The sequence below is a fragment of the Etheostoma spectabile genome, chromosome 24 (genome assembly GCF_008692095.1).
Source record: "Etheostoma spectabile isolate EspeVRDwgs_2016 chromosome 24, UIUC_Espe_1.0, whole genome shotgun sequence".
Classification (NCBI taxonomy): domain Eukaryota; kingdom Metazoa; phylum Chordata; class Actinopteri; order Perciformes; family Percidae; genus Etheostoma; species Etheostoma spectabile.
Genome location: NC_045756.1, coordinates 12,086,114 through 12,107,047, shown reverse-complemented (window position 1 = coordinate 12,107,047; position 20,934 = coordinate 12,086,114). Strand labels below are relative to the sequence as shown.

Sequence of the window (20,934 nt, the reverse complement as noted above, 5' to 3'; positions counted from 1 at the left end):
TTCTGGATTATCATCACACTTGGTAGCCATATAGTCCAAATAAAACACATTAAGTCACCTCATGTTGACAAGAAAATGTCTATTAACACATATGTAAATGTATCTACAAAAACATCGTCATGATAGACCATTCCACACATCTTAACACATGCATGACTGATGACAGTACTAAGGCTAATTGTGCTACATTAGCATGCACATTTGTGACCATTGATGGCATGTTTGTGGTTACTGGAGCAGTGGTTGGTCCTGCTAAAGGACTGAAAGCAGTCAGTGGTTTAAGACTATTAACAGTCCTCAGAAATATAAGGGACAACATAAACAGATAGATCTGATAGAGGAGGAGGTGGAGTCGCCCTCTTCTCCCCGGTCACTTGGCTTTTGAGCTCAACCTGACCCGTCCGCTCTCCTATCCCATCGGCCCCTCTTTCTGCTGAAACACCTCCACCTCTGCCCTGATTATAGACGGGTATTTCACAGATAAATAGTCGTTTCTGCGGGTTCCGGATCACATGGAAAGCTTAGACGCACAAAGGTATGATTATTAGCATGGGCGTCACTATGGAAGTGGCTGTCAAGCAGGAGGATGCTTTTCTCTTCCCCATCACAAGAACAATAAAAAAAATATGTTCAGTGCCAGCTGCAGTAACATAAAAAGTAAAAGAACTGTATTTATATAGCGCCTTTCTAGTATTAAAGACTACTCACAGCGCTTGTACATAGTACAGGAACCATTCACACACAGACATACTGTACACTGTGGCTGAGGCTGCCATGCAACGTGCCACCTGCTCATCAGATATACATTTACACACATTTACACACCGAAGGCACTGCATCGGGAGCAATTTGGGGTTCAGTGTCTTGCCCAAGGACAAGTAGAAGCCCACATTGCCGTTGGCTCAGTGGTTACTACACTTAGGAGCCATGCTCGTCTTAAGATCTGCATGATACATGCACTCTTAACAGAAGCAGATGGACAAAATGCGGTTATGACAGAGGAGGGAACCAAACACAAGAATACCCTCTTCTTAGGAACATGTGGTCTGTTCTGGACGCCACACTGAATGTGGCTCAGCACTAACCCTCCACGAAGGCTCGCTGTCCCACTGCCCAGCCAAATGAGTCCCATGCTAATGTAACCATTGCAGGTATTGATCATCCTGAGGTATGCCATGACAAATAAATATGTAGCATTATAAAGCCTTTAGAGCAAAAGTCAGAAAAAAACTCCTTAATAGACAGAACTGTGCTGTGCACCAGCATCCATACATCTGAGTTTGCTTACGCACTATGGAAGCCGATACAACCAAAGCAGTTTGCAAAACTACTATTTCTTAGCAGAATGTATTGTGGTTGCCATAGTAGCTGCTTAAATCTCACTGTCAGAAAAAAAGAGAAATACATTTGCTGTTGATGAAAAAAGGATAGAGCCAAGAAACACAAGAAAAAATGCTAAGAAAGTTTTCTCTGACAAAGAAAGTACCCAGGAAAGACAACTGGATACTTTAAGCACACGCTGATTCCAGTTGCCTGTAGTTGTGTTGAAGGTCCTCTGATATCTGAGAAGGTATATGTCTTAAACAGAATGTCCAGAGGGTCCAGGTATAAATCAGAGATTACCTAGAGATGTGGAGAGGAATAAAGGATGAAGGGGAGGACTCCATTCACTCACTGTTCTGGATGTGTCTTGCTACTGGATGCTTAATATTTCCTTTGGGATGAATACAGTAAGTAAGTTTGTATAAATGAATGTATCTATCTATCTATCTATCTATCTATGTGTTGCTGGCCGTTTTAGATGACAGTCCCGCACAAAAAAGTAGTACATTCAGATGTTTCTATTGCTAAATTTTATGGAATCAGGATTGCACGTCTATACATGCCATCCATGTGCAGATAGGTTACCTGGCAACTACATCAGAATAATGATCTAACATTGCCCAATTTACATTATCTCCACGATGTGTCACGCTGCAGTAGGGTCTGGCTACACCACCTATCTAGGGTGGTGCTAGGCCTCGACAGCGGAGATAGTGAAACGGGAAGGACATCCAGCACCAGGCTTATCCCAGCAATGTACATCAGTTAACCCTCATGTTGTCCTCAGGTCAAATTGACCCGTTTTCCTATATCATGGGTCTATTTAACTTCCCAGTTGTAATTACCCAAAATGACATGATTGATTCAATGCTCTTTGGCAAGTACAAATCTCTACTTTGATTAATTTTGGGGTGTCTTGTTCAATTTTATAGCATTTGAGAAAAAAAAATTGAAGTGTTTTCAAAATAGTATTGAGTGATTATCCATCAACATACATTCCTTTAATTTTAGTCGAAATAATTCCTAATTTCTCCTTTTCTAACTCAAAAATTAGGTATAATTTCCTATAAATGAGGTTTATTGACCATAAATTCCAAAAATAATTGTAAGTTAGTGTTACGTAGTGTTGAAAATGTCAAACAAGTGACAAACATTCAAAAAAAGCATCAAAAGTGTTGAAAAAAGGGACAAAACGTTTTTTTTCTTAAATCGTTTTCTTAAATGTTTTTTCGTAAAAGTGTTGATTTTCAATTTTGACGGGAAGACAACACAAGGGTTGAACCAGATTAGAATAACACTGAGGTATATGTCTTTATTGTACACTACCTGCTCAGCGCCAAACAGCGGGCAGGTAGGTTGGTAGACCAACAACAGAGCTAAAAGAGACAGAATATTAGATTTACTGTATATTCATCAACAAAAGCACAACCCTAAATGAATCATGTAGCTCCATAACTGCTGAAGGAGTCAATAAGCAGCCGTTTGCTAACACGTTCACATATAATAAAGTGATATGTCATATGTTGTGTTTAATTAAAGGCCCAATATTGTGTTCCTTCCAAACATCTTTAAATGACATTACGACCGCTGTGCGATACTGGAAATACCATCACAGAGTATATATGTTTGTTTGATTAGTTGGATTTTAACTCAGCTGGCGTGTTAATTGCAACAAAGTGAAAATCATGTTAAAATATTGGCAAATGGTGCACAAATGTAATTGATGTTCTCATTGTACTAAACATGCCAATTGTATTTATTTACTTCACTTTTGGATCAAACTTTTAATGTAGTAAGCATTTTTGATGGCATTTCTGTCTCGTTGGGTGGCTTCTTCATGCTTTGAGGAAATGAGTAAATAATGGAAGCACTTTTGATGGAACTATACCAAGGGTATTACTTTAAACACACACTACCAGTCGCTTTGACAAGGTTTTATGGTACTGTGCGTCTGAAACACTCTTGGAATTTGATCATTTATTTTTTTGGATTGTGAAGAAGCAGCCAAGTCTGGTCTGATCTGCTCATCTGAACTGATCACAAATTAAAGTGAAGGGTGATAAAAGAGAAGGATATATGCACTACACAGTCCCAGCAGCAGTTTTGAGACTGCTCCTTCCAGGCAAAAAAGGCAAAAATTATCTGGACTCAGGGACAAACTGTGCAATTTTCAGTCAAATAGTCCATGAACCTGTGGGTGTCATGTGGGCATTTTGAACAACAGAGGCTCTAAGGGCTTCAGTTTGAAGAATCCACAATCTAGTGCCTCCATGAGGCCAGCAGCCAGACTGCAATCAGCACATCCAAACCAGGCTCCAAGTCAGATTTTCATCTCAGGAGCATGGAAAAGGGGAAATATTTTTATCTCTAATATCTGTCCACTTACCATTCTACTTGTGTAGAATTCTCATTGGAGAAGTTAGTATGTGCAAAAGAGCTCTCAGCAGAAACAGCTTTAATAGTTAAAAATTGAAATCGTGAATTGATAGCGCTTTATAAGTTACTCAAACACTGAGATATGGTACACCAAGACATTTGTAGGGCTTCCACATTTGCTATTGGTCTTTGTCTCTCCATACCCGAATCAACAGTATTTGTAATTGTTTTCTATTAATCCATATTTTCTACAAAATGAAAAAGCAAAAAGCAAATGCTATTTTTTCTAAAGCAGTGCCTCACAGAAATGATGCTCTCATACTATAGTAAGAATTAATTGTTGCTGCCATCATGGTAGTTTTTTTCATATCAGAAATCTCACAGCTGCTGCAAACAAAAACCACCACGACACATCGTCCCATGAGAGCACCCTCAACTTTAACCAGCGACTGAAATTTATTTGAATTAAATAAAGTCTCGTACATTTCACAGCTATAGGGGCCTACATAGTAAGCAAAACAAAGTCTACTCTTTGTCCACGTGTAGAACTACACCACAGGGTAGTTCGAGACAGTCTGACATTGTGTGAATGAAGGTGAGGGGGGGGGGGGGGAGGCTGGTGGAGAGAAGAGGGCCAATGCCTCAGAAGATCAGCTGATGTAAAAAATAGAAGATGAGGTCCTCAGTGTGTGTGACTACAGGAGGCATTTCCATGCTGATTCCTTCCAAAGTATCACATCCGTTTGAAAATTAATGTGCAAAATATTTCTTAAATGATCATGCTTTAAAGGCAGATAGCTGAAGTTCTTTGTGATGAACACACTGAAAGACTGGATTCGATATACTTTGGAGATATTGGATGGTAAACTTCTGCTCGTTTGTTCCTACCCAAAGTTGACATTTAACAATTTGTAATTTCTGTTACTGATATGGTTAATCTACTTTGGAAATGTCTCTTGGCGAATACTGTCTTGACTTCTTGAACGTGGCATCACACCCTGTAGTTTAACTCGAAGTCCGTTGCACCCCCCAGTCGCAGACCTAGGACAGCACAGCGTGGGTGTTCTTGATGCCAACCAGGTTGTCTACACTGACGGACTTCCTCATCGCCGATTTACACAGGTCCTTGTACTTATCCTCGCACAGCCTGGAGATGGCCTGGAGACAAAATTGTAAACACAGAACTGTTACTACCTAACCACCGTTACAAAGAGGAGACGACAGATCGTTCACGTGCCTCGGACGTACTCACCTCCAGCTTTTGAGCCCGCTTGTTGTTCAGCGGCTCTAGAGGGAAGCTGAGGTTGTTTTCATCGGCCAGCGAGCGCAGGTCAAAGTAATACTTGGCGTAGACGCTGGCTGGGACGTTGATGTTGAACTGGAGCAGCTCCAGGAAGTGACGCTCCATCTCGTTCCTGCGGAACGCGGGACAAAGCAGACGGTCTTTCAAGGAAAAACTAAAAAATTGTCTTATCAGGGTAAAGGCCAATTTATGCTTCGGAGTTAAATTTGACGCCGTGGGTACATACGTAGGTACATGGAGCTACACACCCTACGTTGTAGCCTACGCTACATGCACGTCTCAAAAGATTTAACCCTTGTGTTGTCTTCCTGTCGAAATTGAAAATCAACACTTTTGTTGTTTTTGAGTCTGTTTAATCAATGTTTTTAACTTTTTCTTACGTTTTTGTCCCATTTTTGTCACTTGTTTTGACGTTTTCAACACTACGTAACACTAACTTAACTTTAGTTTTACAGTTATTTTTGGAACTTATGTTCAATAAACCTCATTTACAGGAAATTAAACCTAATTTTTGAGTTAGAAAAGCAGAAATTAGGAATTATTTAGAGTAAAATTAAAGAAAAGTATGTTGATGGATAATCACAGACTGGAATAAGTTAACATTTACTCAATACTATTTGGAGAACTTCAATTTGTTTTTCCAAAGCTATAAAATTGAAGACGCCCCAACATTAATGAAACTAGAGATTTGTACTTGCCAAAGAGCGTTGTGTGGAATCAGTCATATTAATTTGGGCATTTACAATTGGGTAGTTAAAAGAACAAGTATATAGGAAAAGGGGTCAATTTGACCCGAGGACAACATGAGGGTTAACTACACAAGCGCAACAACTGTGTACGTCCAATTGGTCGTGGCTTGGTAGCGTTGCATTTCCCCCTATTCATTTCCATAAACAACATGAAATCGAGGAAATGGTTAACTTCTCCTGCTTTCCGTTTGTGGTCAGAAAAGCTCTGTGTAAAGCCTCTGCCGAAGCCTAAATCCCACGTAAGTTACAACACTGGGTTGGTACAGGTTACTCAGTTCTTTTGCTTTAAAGAGCCGTAATTTCATGGATGAAAGGTAACACTCACATGTCCTCCACTGTGATGTCTTTGAGGATCTGGCAGTAGTCGACGTTCCACACAGCCTGGTCGTCCCAGACCTTGGAGGCCAGCAGGATGGCACCGAGAACAATCCGCTTCCAGTTACATGGACAGATGTCCATCTCCGCGTACGTCAACAGCCTTTCCAGATATACCTAACACGGCACAGGACACTCTGGTTCACGCACAGACACACACCAGGGATAGAGGTCAGAAGGTCTGTGGTTGTTGACTTACCAGAGTGACGATGGCGCACTCTGCAGTGAGCTGCGCCGAGCTGAAGAGCGTCCGGATGAAACGGTAGATGAGTTTGTGTTCCGGGTCGACCACAGAGTAGTCATCTGGAACCTTGTCTCGCTGTGGGGCAGAGGGTTATCGTCATTGGTCAGTGGGGACACGGAGCGAACAGTAAATATCGCTGCATGCAATCAGACGCCTCAACTCACCGTCAGAGGGTGCTTCTTCTCATCAAATATATCCAGCGAGCGGTTGGAATCTCTGCAGGGCCAGAACAGGACGGAGCCAGTGTTAAATGTGCATATTATGGGATTTTTCTCCTATAGAACAAAGTGACCATCACTTGTTTGTGGAGGTGTGATAGTGTTTGGTGTTCTCACTTCACGCTGAAACTATATGGAATTTCAACTCTATGGTGAACACGACAAGCTAGACCTAAACAACCACTTGATCGATCTATCTATCTACGGTATCAACAGTATCTATCCATCTATCCATCCATCTATGGTATCTATCCATCTACGGTATCAACAGTATCTATCTATCCATCCATCTATCTATCTATGGTATCTATTCATCTATGGTATCTACAGTATCTATCTATCTATCTGTGGTATCTATCTCTCTATGGTATCTACAGTATCTATCTATCTATGGTATCTATCTATGGTATCTATCCATCTATGGTATCTATGGTATCTATCTATCTATCTGTGGTATATATCTATCTATGGTATCTACAGTATCTATCTATCTATGGTATCTACAGTATCTATGGTATCTATCTATGGTATCTATCCATCTATGGTATCTATCTATCTATCTATCTATGGTATCTATCCATCTATGGTATCTATCTATCTATCTATCTATGGTATCTATCCATCTATGGTACTACTATCTTATCTAAATTTTCTAATCTATGGTATCTACAGTATCTATCTTGGTATCATCTATGGTATCTATCCATCTATGGTATCTATCTATGTTCTATCTATCTTATCTATCTATCTATGGTATCTATCCATCTATGGTATCTACAGTATCTATCTATCTATGGTATCTACAGTATCTATGGTATCTATCTATGGTATCTATGGTATCTATCTATCTATCTGTGGTATTATCTATCTATGGTATCTACAGTATCTATCTATCTATGGTATCTATCCATCTATGGTATCTACAGTATCACTATCTATGGTATCTACAGTATCTATGGTATCTATCTATGGTATCTATGGTATCTATCTATCTATCTGTGGTATATATCTATCTATGGTATCTACAGTATCTATCTATCTATGGTATCTATCCATCTATGGTATCTACAGTATATATCTATCTATGGTATCTATCCATCTATGGTATCTACAGTATCTATCTATATATGGTATCTATCTATCTATCTATCTATCTATCTATCTATATATGGTATCTATATCTATCTATCTATCTATGGTGTCCATAGTATCTATCTATCTATCTATCTATCTATGGTGTCCATAGTATCTATCTATCTATCTATGGTATCCATAGTATCTATCTATGGTATCCATAGTATCTATCTATGGTATCCATAGTATCTATCTATGGTGTCCATAGTATCTATCTATGGTGTCCATAGTATCTATCTATGGTGTCCATAGTATCTATCTATGGTGTCCATCTATCTATCTATCTATCTATCTATCTATCTATCTATCTATCTATCTATCTATCTACGGTATCTACCTACCTACCAGCAGCCAGAAGTTGCTATTGTGACAACAGAGTTCCATAAACCCAAAACAACCCCTAAACTAGTTTTACTTTGTTCCCTAATTGAATACCTAAGTGCTGGACACAAGGAAACCGAACAGAAACCCCTGTAAGAGGTGAAAGTATGACAACATTTCAGACTTGTCCTACCTGTTCTTTATGTGATAGTATATGGCCAATGCGACGCTGGAACAAAGAGAAACGGACACAGACAAACAGTGAACCACTGGATGTGATTTTGTATTCTTTTGCACCAAAAAAAAAGATCCTGTCTTCCTTTATCTGGAGTTTTACGGGCTGATACAAAGGTCACGTGTGTTGCGACAACGTAGAAGAACATCTTGATGCAGGCAGCCCAGAAAAAAATGCTTGTTCGGTTTGTTAGCACTCAGAACTGAAAGCATGGGTCACTGCTAACTACGGGTTTGCTTGCCGCAGAATGGTTTGAATAAAAAATGTGTTTTGAATGGTGAAGGACAAATGCCTTAAGTCTTTGCTCGTCACTGACCACGACCTGCTAAAAAGGCGACCAGCACACTGGAAAATTAAATGTAAAACTATTCCTGTGAAGATAAAAAGAAGGCGGACGGGAAGTCAATTACCATTTGATCGTGCTCTTGAGGTTGGGCTGGCTGACGGTGCTATCATCGATGAATATTGTTGAGCAGGAACTGTACTTTTTTGTCAGCAGGCCTGGGGACATCTGCTAGAAGAGATGAAAATGCACATGACTGGAAGGGTCAGAATTTCAACCTTAAACATTTACACTAAGCTATTGGCCTTTCTGGGTCCAATTTGTTATGTGTGAGTGTTTCTTTCTCAATTTCACTGACTGAAAAAGTCACTCTGTCATGTTAAAATAAAGTCAAAACGGCATCAAGTTCACATGAAGACCAGTACTGAAAGAAGCATTCAGATCCTTTACTTTAAAGTACTAAAACCACACTGTAAAAATTAGGGTTCGACCCATACTGTTTTTTCAAGGTTGACACTGATACCAAGTATCAGTAGTTAATGAAACAGATAACCGATATTTGGAACTGAAATGCATTTCCAGTGAAAATGAAAGATTAAGATGAATTAAAAGAATTAAAATTGGAATGTTACAAACATAAAATTTAGTTTTAATGCTTTAAGCAATTCATTAATAAATGAGAAACTTTCAACACAACACACAGTAAATGATAGTCAGATAGTGTTGCGGGGGGGGGGGGGAATTTAGTCAGACTCAGTGTTGACTGATACTACAGCCTTTTCACGTTATAAACCTATTACATGCACAAAAAGATATATAACACATTTAAGGAAAGGAAAAAAGCCAAATAAGCATAATATGAGCACTTTAGGTAACAGTATGTAAAGTATCATCAGGAAAATGTACTTAAAGTATTAAAAGTAAAAGTACTGAATGCAGAAAAATCCTCACATGTAAGAAACAATCAAAACAGTTCTGTCAATCAACTAACTGTCAGCTAACCATTTCAACTGGACATGTACGCCATTACATTGTTGGTTAGTTTCATTTCTGATAAAAAACATTATATAAACTACATGAGTTACGTGTGCAAAAATCTTAATTTGTAAAAAAGGCGTAAGGCTCGGTGATAGAGCGGTCGCCTGCCAATCGGAAGGTTGTGGGATCAATCCCTGGCCCTGCAGTCCCGTGTCCAAGTGTCCTTGGGCAAGACACTGAACCCTGAGTTGTCCCCGATGCTGAGTCATTGGAGTGTAAATGTGTGCGAGTGTGTATCTGATGAGCAGGTCGGCAGCCTTGGCCACAATGTATAAATGTGTGAATGGTTCCTGTACTATGTAAAAGCGCTCGGAGTAGTTGTTAAAACTAGAAAAGCACTACAGTACGTTCACATTTACAACTAGTGTCTGTCAGATTAATGTAGTGGAGTGCAAAGTACACTATTTTCCTCTAAAATGTAGTGGCGTACAAGTAGAAAGTGTCAGAAAAAAGTACCTCAAATGTGTCCAGCAACTGAGTAAATGTAATTATGAAGAGCTGTCACTTACGTGATTCAAGTAGTAGCTTTTCCTTTTCTCACGCACTGGAATGGGGAGAAGGAAGGCAGAGAGTTAAGGAGATTTAAAGGAATGTAAAGAGGCATCTTCAGTAGATAAATACTGACCGTCTGTCTGCGACTTGTTGAGGAAGAGGGTGCTGGCCCTGGGGTGGTCTGACGGGTTGGCCTCTTGGGCCAGCTCTGTAACATGCAAGCATGAAGGTGAGCACACTGCATTATAATGGGTCTGCGCAGAATGTGTCCCAAAGACTCTCCATTAATGATTCTATCTTGCTAGAGGTCATTTAATCCAAAGTCTCCAGAAATAACAGCCACATTAATCATCACCACCACCCACCGTCGGGGAGCTCCCTGTCGCTGATGTGCTGCAGGTAGGTCCCAGTGTCCTCGCTCACGTCCTCGGTGGTGGTGATGGGACATTCCTCCAGCTCCACCTCTCTCCTGTGGATCTTGGGACTCTCTCCGGGAGAGATGCAGCAAGACACCGAACCCCCCATTGTTGACCTACAACAGCCCGGCTACAGCCAGCACTGGTTCCCATACAACCCGGGAAGGAGCACCCACTAGCTGGTCTAACTGACAACACTGGGCCCCGGGCGTCTGCACCTTAGGCAAAGTTGAATCTAAATCTCCTAAGTGGCAGTTAATGACGATAACACCACAGTCAATCTGACTCTGGTGTCAGATAAAACATGTAAATCTTTCAAATGTTACTTTAGTACTTTAGTGAAAAAGCCTGCTTCTGAGCAGAATGGGACCTGTGTAATGACTGTGGGTGTCTGCAGTATGTGCTAGGGCAGCTGACATATTCAGGGCGTGTGCGCAGCATAGCACTGATACACTTTAATAAGAATAACATGCGTGGACTGAATAGTTTTTTGGACGGTGAATAACTACTATCATCTCATTTTACGGAACAGAGGCTAACAACAATACAGAGTCACATACTCCTCTAGCTCCTTCCATGGCTAGCAGGCTAACGCTAGCTTCCGCACCTCAATCCATTCTTGGCTTTCCAGCAGCATGGATCAATCCATTTTCACTGCGGTTGACGTCGCTGTCACAGTTAAAGGTTTTTTCTCCAGGACTGCCGTACAAATACCCCAAAGGGAAACAACCTAAGAGATAACTAAGGGAGCGGAAAGGTTGCGGGTACTGGAATTTTAAGAAAGGTAGCCAGCGATAGCTTCCATCTCTTCGGATTTGCCGGAGACACGTCTTGGATGTCAAAATCCACCGAAGCAATGAAGTTCATAGGTAATTTCCGGTTGCTGCTTTTCAAACTAAAAGTCTTCATCGTGGTTTTTAAGAGACGGGTTTCATTGAATTTGAGCCTACAGTAGAATTTGTAATGAGTATGATGAAATGTCAGTGGAATAACTCATTATATGTACGTTACAACAAATAAAACATGTTGATTACTCTTAATGACAGTGATAACTGTATTGTAATCATTAACATTAATTACTAGCTGTAGTTTTACACTTAATTTATTTAGCTGACGCTTTTATCCAAAGCGACGGAGGCTGAATATGTGCATTCAAACATGTGTGTACATTACAACCCCAAAAGTCCAAGAATTATGCAAGTATTTAAAAGGTGGCTGGTAAACTCTGAAGAAAATAAAACTGCAACTATGCATCTTGATTCATGAGGTTTACAATAGATTCCAATCAGGTTTTAACTGCAAGGCGTTTTAATAGCAAGAGGGAAGAGTCAGAATTGTGAAAATAAAATCACAATTCTGAGGGAAGAAGCAGTTTTTTCGAGAACGGGATACAAAGGAAAGTCAACTTTTTAAATGCACACATTAACTTTTCTCTGTGTTTTTTTCAAGAGGTTTGTGTTTTTTTTAGTTCAAACTTTACACAATTAGAAGCTGTACCTGGAGCCAATAATGTATCGGCTTTTATTTTGAGTACAGGGGCGCAAATGAACGGAAACTGTATTGCTGCTGTGTGTTGTGAAATTTACAGACGTGGGCTTCATCTGCAGGCACCGCCCCCTTCATTATGCAGAAAACACAGCCGTTGAAAAAACCTTTGACGGCACGCCCATTAGAAAACCAAGCTTTCCTATTGGTTACTTTTGGCCAAGCTGTTACATAATTGGGTGATTTGCTCATTGACGTACCAAGAGCGGGCTGACGTTATACAACAGAGATACTTCTCTGCCCCCGCTACAACGCTTAATAAAACAATGCGTACAAAGCAAGTTCCGAAATAATAAGGCAGGACATGTTCATGATATTTTGGAGGAAAATAGACTATGGAAGGACTTAAAATAAGATATTCACCTCCAGAAGATGGCAGTATTGAATCAGTACATTTAAGCTAGCTGCCTTAAAACGTCAAAGAAGAAGAACAAAACTGCGCATGGGTAAAGGAACACTAAAATATGACCATAGTGTAGTTTCTACCTATTTTGCAGCATGGCTCTTGTTCCGTACGTAGAAAATCCGTTACCTGTTCTTTCCAAACTCCACAATTCATCAGCACAGTTCCGGTTTGCCAACCACGACCTCCGTCTTGCCCAGGACTGGAAACAGCTCGGGGTAGCAGCAGTTGTGTGGGATGCGGTAAGTGATACATTGGTGAAAACCATAGACTGTAAATATTACTGTTCGTCTTCGTTTTTGATTAAACGCATATGACGTCTATGTTCCAGGCGGTTGTCATGTGTATGTACCTGGAGATGGGGAAGGTGGAGTTAAAGGGGAAGCGGGTCATTGAACTGGGAGCTGGCACTGGACTGGTAGGCATTGTTGCAGCCCTGCTGGGTGAGTTCACTGTCCATTTGTAGCCTAAGACATGGGAGGTAAACATAAGTATGAATGCTGGCCTTTCACTGTATCAGTCAGTGTCCCATTCTAAAATGTCCTAGGTGCCGAAGTGACCATCACTGACAGAGAGCCTGCCCTGGACTTCCTCTCTGCGAACGTGAAGGCAAACCAGCCCCCAGACTCCCGGGGATCAGTGGTCGTGTCCGAGCTGACTTGGGGCGAGGGCCTTGAACGTTACCCAGCTGGGGGATTTGATCTGGTGCTGGGAGCGGACATTGTTTACCTGGAGGACACCTTTGTCCCGCTGCTGCAGACTCTGGATCACCTGTGTTCAGACACCACTGTGGTGTTGCTGGCCTGTAAGATCCGCTATAAGCGAGACACTGACTTTTTGAGCATGCTGAAGCAGCGGTTCATAGTGGAAGAGATCTACTACGAGAAACAAAGGGACATCCATGTATATAAATCTTGGAAACTGCCACCTAGGGAGGACTTGTGACGACTGGGTTTTTCTAATTGGTCAGTTTTCTGTCATTGACTGCAATCTTTGTAATAATTTACTATTTTTCGCAGAAGAATCAAATAAACATGTTAAAAGATTACCAGAAACACATTTATTAACAGCTGCCAAAAATGTAATATTTGAATAGCTCTAACATAATGCCTTGTATTATACAAGTAGGTGATGACATTTAGAAATTGTGAATACAAAATGAAAGGCAACATAAAAAAAAAGCATACTATTTCATGACTATACATAATACCTAAAATACAACGTGGCATTCCGTTATCATAAAAATATCCATTTTGTTCACTGCGATGTCATTTTCTTTTTGATTTGGTCGCACTTTACAATCTTTTGCAGGGTGTTTGATAAGTGCAATCGAGTCGTACTTGGTGAGACCTGACGCTCCACAAAACTAATGTCGAATCAAACGCATGATGATGCCTTGATAATAAGCGACAAAACACCCCTGGATACTTAGTGACCGATTCCTGGTTAGCAGTGTTCCATTCAAACAGACCTCAGATGGAGCATGGTGTTTCCTGTTAGACCGTGTGACGTGTGGTAGGATTGTGTATGCAAATAAAGTGGGCATTGCCACTTTGTTATCCTATTAACAGAATTTGGAGACCGCCTCTGCTAGCACACGCGTATTATTAAAAATTCATCACCCGCCAACTGCAGGAATTGCTTTTCCCCCCCCGCAACTTTCCCAATAACAAAAAGCTAGTGACATTACATGTTCAAAAACGATATAAACATACCAAGCAATCCATGATTTCAGTGATGGGCCATGCATTTCAAATGTGTTTAGAAATATGGAGACAAATTATTTCTTTCATTGCAAAACAAATAAGGCTCATTATTTTTGTTTTATTCAATTAGAATCTGGGAATTAATCAAAAAAGAAAAAAATGGATTGATAAAAATCCACAATCCACGGAGCATGTAACCTCCGGGGAGCACAAAAACCCAGTTTAAATCTGTTTAAACTATTCTGCTCCTTTTATGGGGATATTTTTGATAACACTGTAAGAAATCAAAAGTAATGAGCCTCAGTAATATGACTGGGAAGGAAGGAACATGCATAGGTATGCACCAAATAAACAAAGTCTTCCACTCGAGAGACTTGACTACAGTCTCTCTTCATCACGTAGTTTCAGAGCTGCATTTAACACGGAAACCATCTACCACCCAACATAATGCTTAGCTTTTTTGTTCATGTCATATCAAGGAAAAGTAAATTCAAAGTAAAAAAAAAAAAAAAAAGAAGTCATTGGCATAATGCAAGCAGATAATCCAATACATAAAACAAATCACAGCTAAAAGATAAAATGTCCATGACACGGCCCATCTACAGTTCAAAGCATTAGTAAGTAACAGATGTTAATGCAAGAGCGCAGTTACGGTTACAAACATTGCACACAAAAGTAACCTCTCCAAATGATCCAAGTGTCTTGGGGGAGATTAAACGTTCTGACGTAAAAAGTTCTGCCGTTACTGGTGTCGGTGAGTGAGCGGTTCCCCGTTGCTGGTGATGATGCCTAGTTTGTCCAGGCACCTAGTGACTGGAATGCTTCCCTTTGGTGGCGGCAAAACACAACGGCCTCATTGTCTGTTCCATCACTTCACCACAAGGACCCTGTATAGCTGAAGTCTCCTCCACATCCGTTCTGAACATTGCTTCTCTGATCGCTGACGTGGGATGGGATTGGGGGGGCACGGGTTTTGTTTTTTTTCCTAATCCTGGTGAGTCACTTTAAAGATTTCTCAGCAGTTTTTAAAAAGAAAGCAAAAGAGTAGAAAAGGGGGGGGGGGGGGGGGAGTGGCATCCAGACGCATGGCTCTGTGCTGAGTCTCTGTACATGGGGACAGACGGGCACCTGTCGAGCCCCTGGCAGGCGTTTGGTGGCATTTGGTGTCTACTCAGATTTGTGGCAGTACAAGTCTTTGAGGGCTTTGAGTTCCTCGATGAGGGTTTTGTTCTGGTTCTCCAGCACAGCCACGCGGTTCTCCAGACACTTGACGTACTCCTTCTTCTTCCTGCGACACTCGCGGGCTGCCTCCCTGTGTGAGTACGTGACTGGGGTTAAGGTCTAAAACATGTGCATACATGACTACATTTACTAGCATTGCCTAGCCGCCTGGACCGAGCTGCTTTGTTTTCCTCCCTACTCACACATTGGCATAGACAGAAGATACAACGATGATGCAGACCACGTGGCCGTTGAGATAGGCGCCACAGAAAGCTTTGTTTGCTGATATTCAATTACTCTTCAAAGGCTGCAATTACTTGGATGAGAATTCAAATAAAAACATCACTGAATGAATTACACTATTTAATAACATAAAAAGGGTTTAAGAGCAGCATAAGGAATAATTTAATTCCAAGAGCCAACGTTAACACTCTGCTGAAACTTATCCTAAAGATGCCTATGTAGGCCAAGGATTTTGTATTGCGATACTGTGTTGCGTGATACATCCAGTGCTTGCTACTGTTTGCACTTCATCTGTATCTAAACGCTAACCTTATTGGGATCAAAGATTACAGCAACGACACCAATATACTATTGTACTATAATACTATATACACCAATATACACCCTCATAATATGCATACCTGTTTTTCATAAGACGGACCTCCCTCTTGCGTGTGACTTCCTCAGTGCCGCCTCCTGTGCCCAGTGCAGGCGAAGTCGCCATGACAACCCCGGGAGTGATGGCGCTGGTGGGGGCTGTGCGTATCTGATAGGCCTGGACATCACCTGAGGCGGCTGACAGACAAATACAGTATTTTTTACTAAAGGGATACAGAAATTCAGACAAATTCACTTGAGACCAGGGCCTGAAGTCAACTGCCACTGTGGCAGGTGGATTTAAAAATCCACTGTCACTTTTTACCAGCCACTTTTTTTTGCCTCATAAAAGGAGGAAAACAGGAACTGCTGTGTCTCTATGGTCTCATCCAGTCCTATTCATGGTAGCCTACTTGTGGACATTGCACCATTATCACATGCTGTAGGAGGGGGGCCTGCCTTGATAATCCAGCATAAAAGGCATAACTTTCTATCCTGGGCACACATTTATACACTTTGATAAAGTATTTATTGGACTTTAACTTATCATTGCACTCACAATAATGTAGTTGTCCTCAATTGAGGTCATACTGAACATCTCATTTTCCTGCATCCACCGTGTGCGATTGTGTATGTTGTGTGTGTGTGTCAGTCGCGGGGGAAACGAAGCAGCAGTCCCGCCCGCTGCAGCGAGCCGCAAGGTTGAAACCACAGCAACTTTGAGCAACTTTATAGTGAAAAAACATTACTGCGTATATTGATGTTAAAATGTTTACATGTTGGCAGGACGGTCTGACATGTTTTGCACCGTCTTTTGCTGCACATTTGTTGGTAAATATGAGATGGTCGAGTCACACACGTCTCGTCTTCGTATCAGAAACTTGGAAATTAATTTGACCCGTTCTCACTCCCGACTGGTCAGCGGCTGCACGTGGGACTGCTGGGATTGGCACGAGTAATGAAAATGGCTGTCAATCAAGGTCTTCCAGAGATGTGGGCCCCTAATTGGCCAGTAAGCAACTGCGTACCCTGCTTCCCGATAGTTACGCATCTGAATCACTCAATTCTCATTGGCTACCAGCCAACGTGGCAGGTAGATTGACAGTGTTACCCGCCAATTGCAAAATTCACCCACATTTGGTGGGCAGGTGCTAATTTTATGCCCTGCTTGACACACGTTGACCGATGTTTCCCTGTTCTAATTGGTACAGTTTAACGTTCTGTGTTGCAGAAAGCTCCTTCATTAACCTTTAGTAGTCTTAAATAGAACATTATGTGAAATTATTTCCCCACCTTGTACAACCACTTGGTTGCTGGGCACTAGGATCTGCTGCCCGTCGCTGGTCTGGGCGTACTGCAGGATGGTGGCACCTTGCTGGCCTGCGTTGGCCATGGTCAGTGTCTGCAGGCCCTGCACTCCATCTGTGCCATTATTGGCCAGCTGGATGGCCCCACCTTGGGTAATGGCAACTGCAGAGGGACATAGTCACATGTTAGAATTCTAGACTCAAACACTCCAAATCCAGTGCATAGGACATGGAAATCACAATACAATGCGGCAACAGCAAGTCCAAATCCATCCGTTCAAATTGTCTTATCCTAAACATGTGTACTTAAACATGGTTTACTGCAGCAATGACAAACTCATTATCTATATGTCATATCATCTTCATGTGGCATCTCTCTTACGCTCCCCCAGCTAACATGGCCTTTAGTATGTGTCCAGGACAAACTGCTTCATGTCTGACAGAATCTGATCCAACAGCTCAATGCATAGGAGCCCAATTTACTTCAATGCTATTGCAAGAGGGGTTTTACAATCAATCCTTGGTGTGATATAAACTAATGAAATGAAAATATTGGGTCAGTGTCATACCATATCTAAATATCAAGACTTTGTTTTCACCGATGTCTAAATTCAAGTCACCTCAGCACGGACACACCATTACTGCAAAAAGCAAAAGGTCACCGCATCTCAGCAGGAAATCCTGCATGTTTCAACACAGACCGCCAGCTTCCTGTATCACAATGTACAAAAGTACTCACTGTACTGGCCACTGCTAGTCTGGTAGATGGGAGTGGGCATGGTGACTGTGGTGATGGCAGGGGCTGTGTCGTCCTCGGACTTTTCTTCCTCAATTCGAGGCACTGCTGGAGCATCCGACGATAAATCATTCAGAATCTTCCTGTAGATGAAACCAATTACAGAGACATCTCAGCAAACTTTTTTTGTTTTTCATTTTAATATCAATTTATAAATGCTCAAAAAAATCTTTTTAAAACTATTGTTTTTTTAAGAGCATCACTCACTCTCTTAAGCAATAAAATGAAAGTGCAAATGTTTGTAAGTGATAAAAGAGCTCTTCTAGATTCATTGCGTTATTGTGATACAACACACAGACCTGTAAGAAGGCCGTCTGGACAGGATCTCTCTCCTCTTCTGACAATCTGTCACACTGTCTACAGACTCCTGGGAGTCCTCACTCTCAGCAACAGTCGAAATCTGAAAGTGAAGACAAATAATGTATTTACTCTCTAACTTTAACAGCTGACTCAAAGAAAATAAACTATATAAAAATAACACTGTAACATCATTTACAAGGATTTTTTTTCATTGCAAACATGTAGCACTGAAGGTGGATCCATGTGTGAAGAATATAATATGCCAAGCAAGAAAACACAAGTACAAGTTCACAGCTACTACCACAATGTTTTAGAAGATACTGTGCTTATAATGATGTTATTAATTGTGATGATTTTAGATGCAAAGTTGATGTCTTTAATGGTAAACTTCGGAATCAAACGTGTCTGTATGCAGTAGTAATTATTTGGGCAATAAAGCAAACCAAGGATTCTCATGTGCTGTAATGAAACAATGAAAAAAGTTTTGTTTTTTTTCTCTCACCTGTACAGTCTGGACTTGTGGGGACTGGATGACAGAGGGCTGAGCAGCTTGGATTACCCCGTGCACCTGGACTGTCTGACCGTTGGGTAACTGCACAAGGGTGACTGTGGGACCGCTGGATGTCACCTGGCCAGCTGCAATGGATGCCTGTAACCATGACAACCCACATTCATACCCTGTCTGTATGACGAGTTATTAGCAGTTCTCAGCAGCAGCACTCATTATGCATCTTATATTGCAACATGTACATTTAAAGTGGTGATAAGATTTACCTGTCCAATGGTGATCTGTTGGGTCTCAGACTCCGAGACAACTGTTTCACCACTTTGCTGTGTGTCTGCACCAGCCTCCATTGTCATTTAAAATCTGCCAAGAGTAAGAAACTGCTCATTTGTATATGTACCATTAAAATAAAACTGTGCAGCACAACAGTGAGAGAGTAATCTATGGTGTAAAGCTAACTCTAGATGTTGTGCCTTATCCACAGTTATTTGATGATGTTCTAAAGGAGGGTGTGGCTTTGCTCAACATACTAGCATGCGATTACTTTGTAAAACAACGTAGGCGAGTTTCCATGCAGAAAAAGAATGGTTTATTTCTTATATGTTTCATATTCAAGACTCAAAAACATAACGTCAATGTAGCGATTTAAAATATGCTGCAACATTTTCATTTCACATTAACGCTGAAGGCTAACGTTAAAGCTAACTCCTTTGCTAGCCAAGTCCTAAATAGCTCCATTGATTCTGTTAGCATGCTAACTAGCTAGCTAGCTAATATAATGCATTGCATGTTAGCACATTTAGCCGCCATTTATTTAACATCTATAACGGCTCGTTTTTTTGTGCTTTTAACAGCTCGTGTCGCAGTATGGCGCTCTGCTGTAAAACTTCAGCTGTTGTCTACACTAATATTGAATTGACTAGCTAGCTAGCTTCCCAATAACGTTAGGTTGCTAGCTGTGAGCCTGTATGGAGGGAAATGTCTGCATGCATTGCATGCCAGTTATGTTTGCAACTAGGGCTTTTTCTCCCACTTTCACTAACGAGTTGGTTGGCTCAATTTTACATTCATTTGTTACAGTGTTAACATAAATTGACTTTACATGACTAGTTGCTTCTTTAGCTAACTTACTTCTAGACCGTTAATTAAAATAAAAAACACATTCAAGCCCACTCCCATATTAATACCTATGTCTCAGTTGTGTTGCGAGCCTTGCAGAGACTGACTCATTTTGAGAGCCTCTGCAACACCGCCGCCATGATCTCTTTGTTGGCTTTGTGCGGATATTAGGCGCAAATAACTTCTCTGGGCAGCCATCTATCTGTTTAGCAAACTTCGGATGCGTATCCTCTTACCAACACAGACTCGCTTCGTCACTCCCGGGTCTACGGAGCTCCACTTTTATTCAGACCGACACGTAAGAGACCGCGTCAGGCTACACCTCCGTCGCGTCACCGAGAACAACAACACGGAGAGGACGAGGGAGACGACGACAGCGAAAATCAGCTCTATCGACAAGAATCGAGTGAACACGGAGAAGTCCGGAAAGTTACGAATGTTGCCGATGTATCCACGAAGATAGCCGAGGAGAGCGCTTAATTTTCTCGAACTTATCTGAGCATGCGCCAAGATGTGTGATTGTAAATCTATTAAAAAAAAAATCAAAAGAATGGATTTTGGATGATGATGACGTGATGATGATGTGCACGTTCGGTTGTAAATATTAATTGAAATTTAAACATACCTGCTTTCAATAACACAGCTAATCATGAGATTTGAAACGGAGACAATTAACCCATAATGATTTTAACATTTGATTTAACATTTAATATAACATCAGATTCAAAACCTAAAATTTTATAGTTCTATTCATTTTTCCTATCAATGTTTCCCATCATCACCATGGTGACATTTAAAACTCATCACTCTTGGTTAATAGTTCAACGTATTATAAATCAGATATTAGTTTTAAATTCATGAAACATTTTAGTTTTCAGTAAATATCAGGCCCATTGTTTTTTAAATGCTTTTCGACTGCCAACAC

At 41.0% G+C, this 20,934-nt stretch overlaps 3 protein-coding genes across 7 annotated transcripts; 1 reads left to right on the top strand and 2 right to left on the bottom strand.

The window, feature by feature from the left end:
* Nucleotides 1–4,115: 4,115 nt before the first annotated feature.
* Nucleotides 4,116–11,399, bottom strand: LOC116674222 (cyclin-Y-like protein 1). Of its 2 annotated transcripts, none has more exons than XM_032506801.1 (10): nt 10,457–11,399; nt 10,225–10,299; nt 10,109–10,143; nt 8,689–8,792; nt 8,237–8,272; nt 6,535–6,586; nt 6,326–6,445; nt 6,077–6,243; nt 4,952–5,114; nt 4,116–4,857 (listed from the first exon to the last, which is right to left on the bottom strand). In XM_032506801.1, exons 1-10 carry the CDS (start codon nt 10,614–10,616, stop codon nt 4,741–4,743), a joined length of 1,029 nt encoding a protein of 342 aa, XP_032362692.1. In that variant the 5' UTR covers nt 10,617–11,399; the 3' UTR covers nt 4,116–4,740. The 2 variants fall into 2 exon arrangements, with proteins under 2 accessions (XP_032362692.1, XP_032362694.1); XM_032506803.1 differs by having other exon boundaries at nt 8,689–8,789; nt 10,457–11,398.
* A 900-nt stretch (nt 11,400–12,299) lies between these two features.
* mettl21a (methyltransferase 21A, HSPA lysine) lies at nt 12,300–13,922 on the top strand. Its single transcript, XM_032506808.1, has 3 exons — nt 12,300–12,697; nt 12,787–12,898; nt 13,003–13,922. Exons 1-3 carry the CDS (start codon nt 12,551–12,553, stop codon nt 13,398–13,400), a joined length of 657 nt encoding a protein of 218 aa, XP_032362699.1. The 5' UTR covers nt 12,300–12,550; the 3' UTR covers nt 13,401–13,922.
* A 508-nt stretch (nt 13,923–14,430) lies between these two features.
* Nucleotides 14,431–20,447, bottom strand: LOC116674223 (cyclic AMP-responsive element-binding protein 1). 4 transcript variants are annotated; one of them, XM_032506804.1, is made up of 8 exons: nt 20,246–20,447; nt 19,160–19,253; nt 18,888–19,067; nt 18,385–18,485; nt 18,029–18,168; nt 17,276–17,452; nt 16,027–16,180; nt 14,431–15,473 (listed from the first exon to the last, which is right to left on the bottom strand). In XM_032506804.1, the coding sequence occupies exons 2-8, from the start codon at nt 19,244–19,246 to the stop codon at nt 15,329–15,331; spliced, it is 984 nt and encodes a 327-aa protein (XP_032362695.1). In that variant the 5' UTR covers nt 19,247–19,253; nt 20,246–20,447; the 3' UTR covers nt 14,431–15,328. The 4 variants fall into 4 exon arrangements, with proteins under 4 accessions (XP_032362695.1, XP_032362697.1, XP_032362696.1 ...); XM_032506806.1 differs by having other exon boundaries at nt 18,888–19,034; XM_032506805.1 differs by having other exon boundaries at nt 20,078–20,378.
* Between the last annotated feature and the right edge of the window lie 487 nt (nt 20,448–20,934).

Bases quoted from the DNA above. Each gene is read 5' to 3' on its own strand.
- LOC116674222 (XM_032506801.1), bottom strand. From the start codon at position 10,616: ATGGGGGGTTCGGTGTCTTGCTGCATCTCTCCCGGAGAGAGTCCCAAG. The intron at 10,300-10,456 runs GTGGGTGGTGGT...TGCATGTTACAG, and splicing joins CGACAGGGAGCTCCCCGACG to AGCTGGCCCAAGAGGCCAAC. The intron at 6,587-8,236 runs GTAGGACAAGTC...CTGGCCCTGCAG, and splicing joins TACTATCACATAAAGAACAG to AGATTCCAACCGCTCGCTGG.
- mettl21a (XM_032506808.1), top strand. From the start codon at position 12,551: ATGGCTCTTGTTCCGTACGTAGAAAATCCGTTACCTGTTCTTTCCAAA. The intron at 12,698-12,786 runs GTAAGTGATACA...TCTATGTTCCAG, and splicing joins CAGCAGTTGTGTGGGATGCG to GCGGTTGTCATGTGTATGTA. The intron at 12,899-13,002 runs GTGAGTTCACTG...AAAATGTCCTAG, and splicing joins CATTGTTGCAGCCCTGCTGG to GTGCCGAAGTGACCATCACT.
- LOC116674223 (XM_032506804.1), bottom strand. From the start codon at position 19,246: ATGACAATGGAGGCTGGTGCAGACACACAGCAAAGTGGTGAAACAGTT. The intron at 18,486-18,887 runs GTGAGAGAAAAA...CTTCACTTTCAG, and splicing joins CACAAGTCCAGACTGTACAG to ATTTCGACTGTTGCTGAGAG. The intron at 16,181-17,275 runs GTGGGGAAATAA...TTTGTCTGTCAG, and splicing joins CAACCAAGTGGTTGTACAAG to CCGCCTCAGGTGATGTCCAG.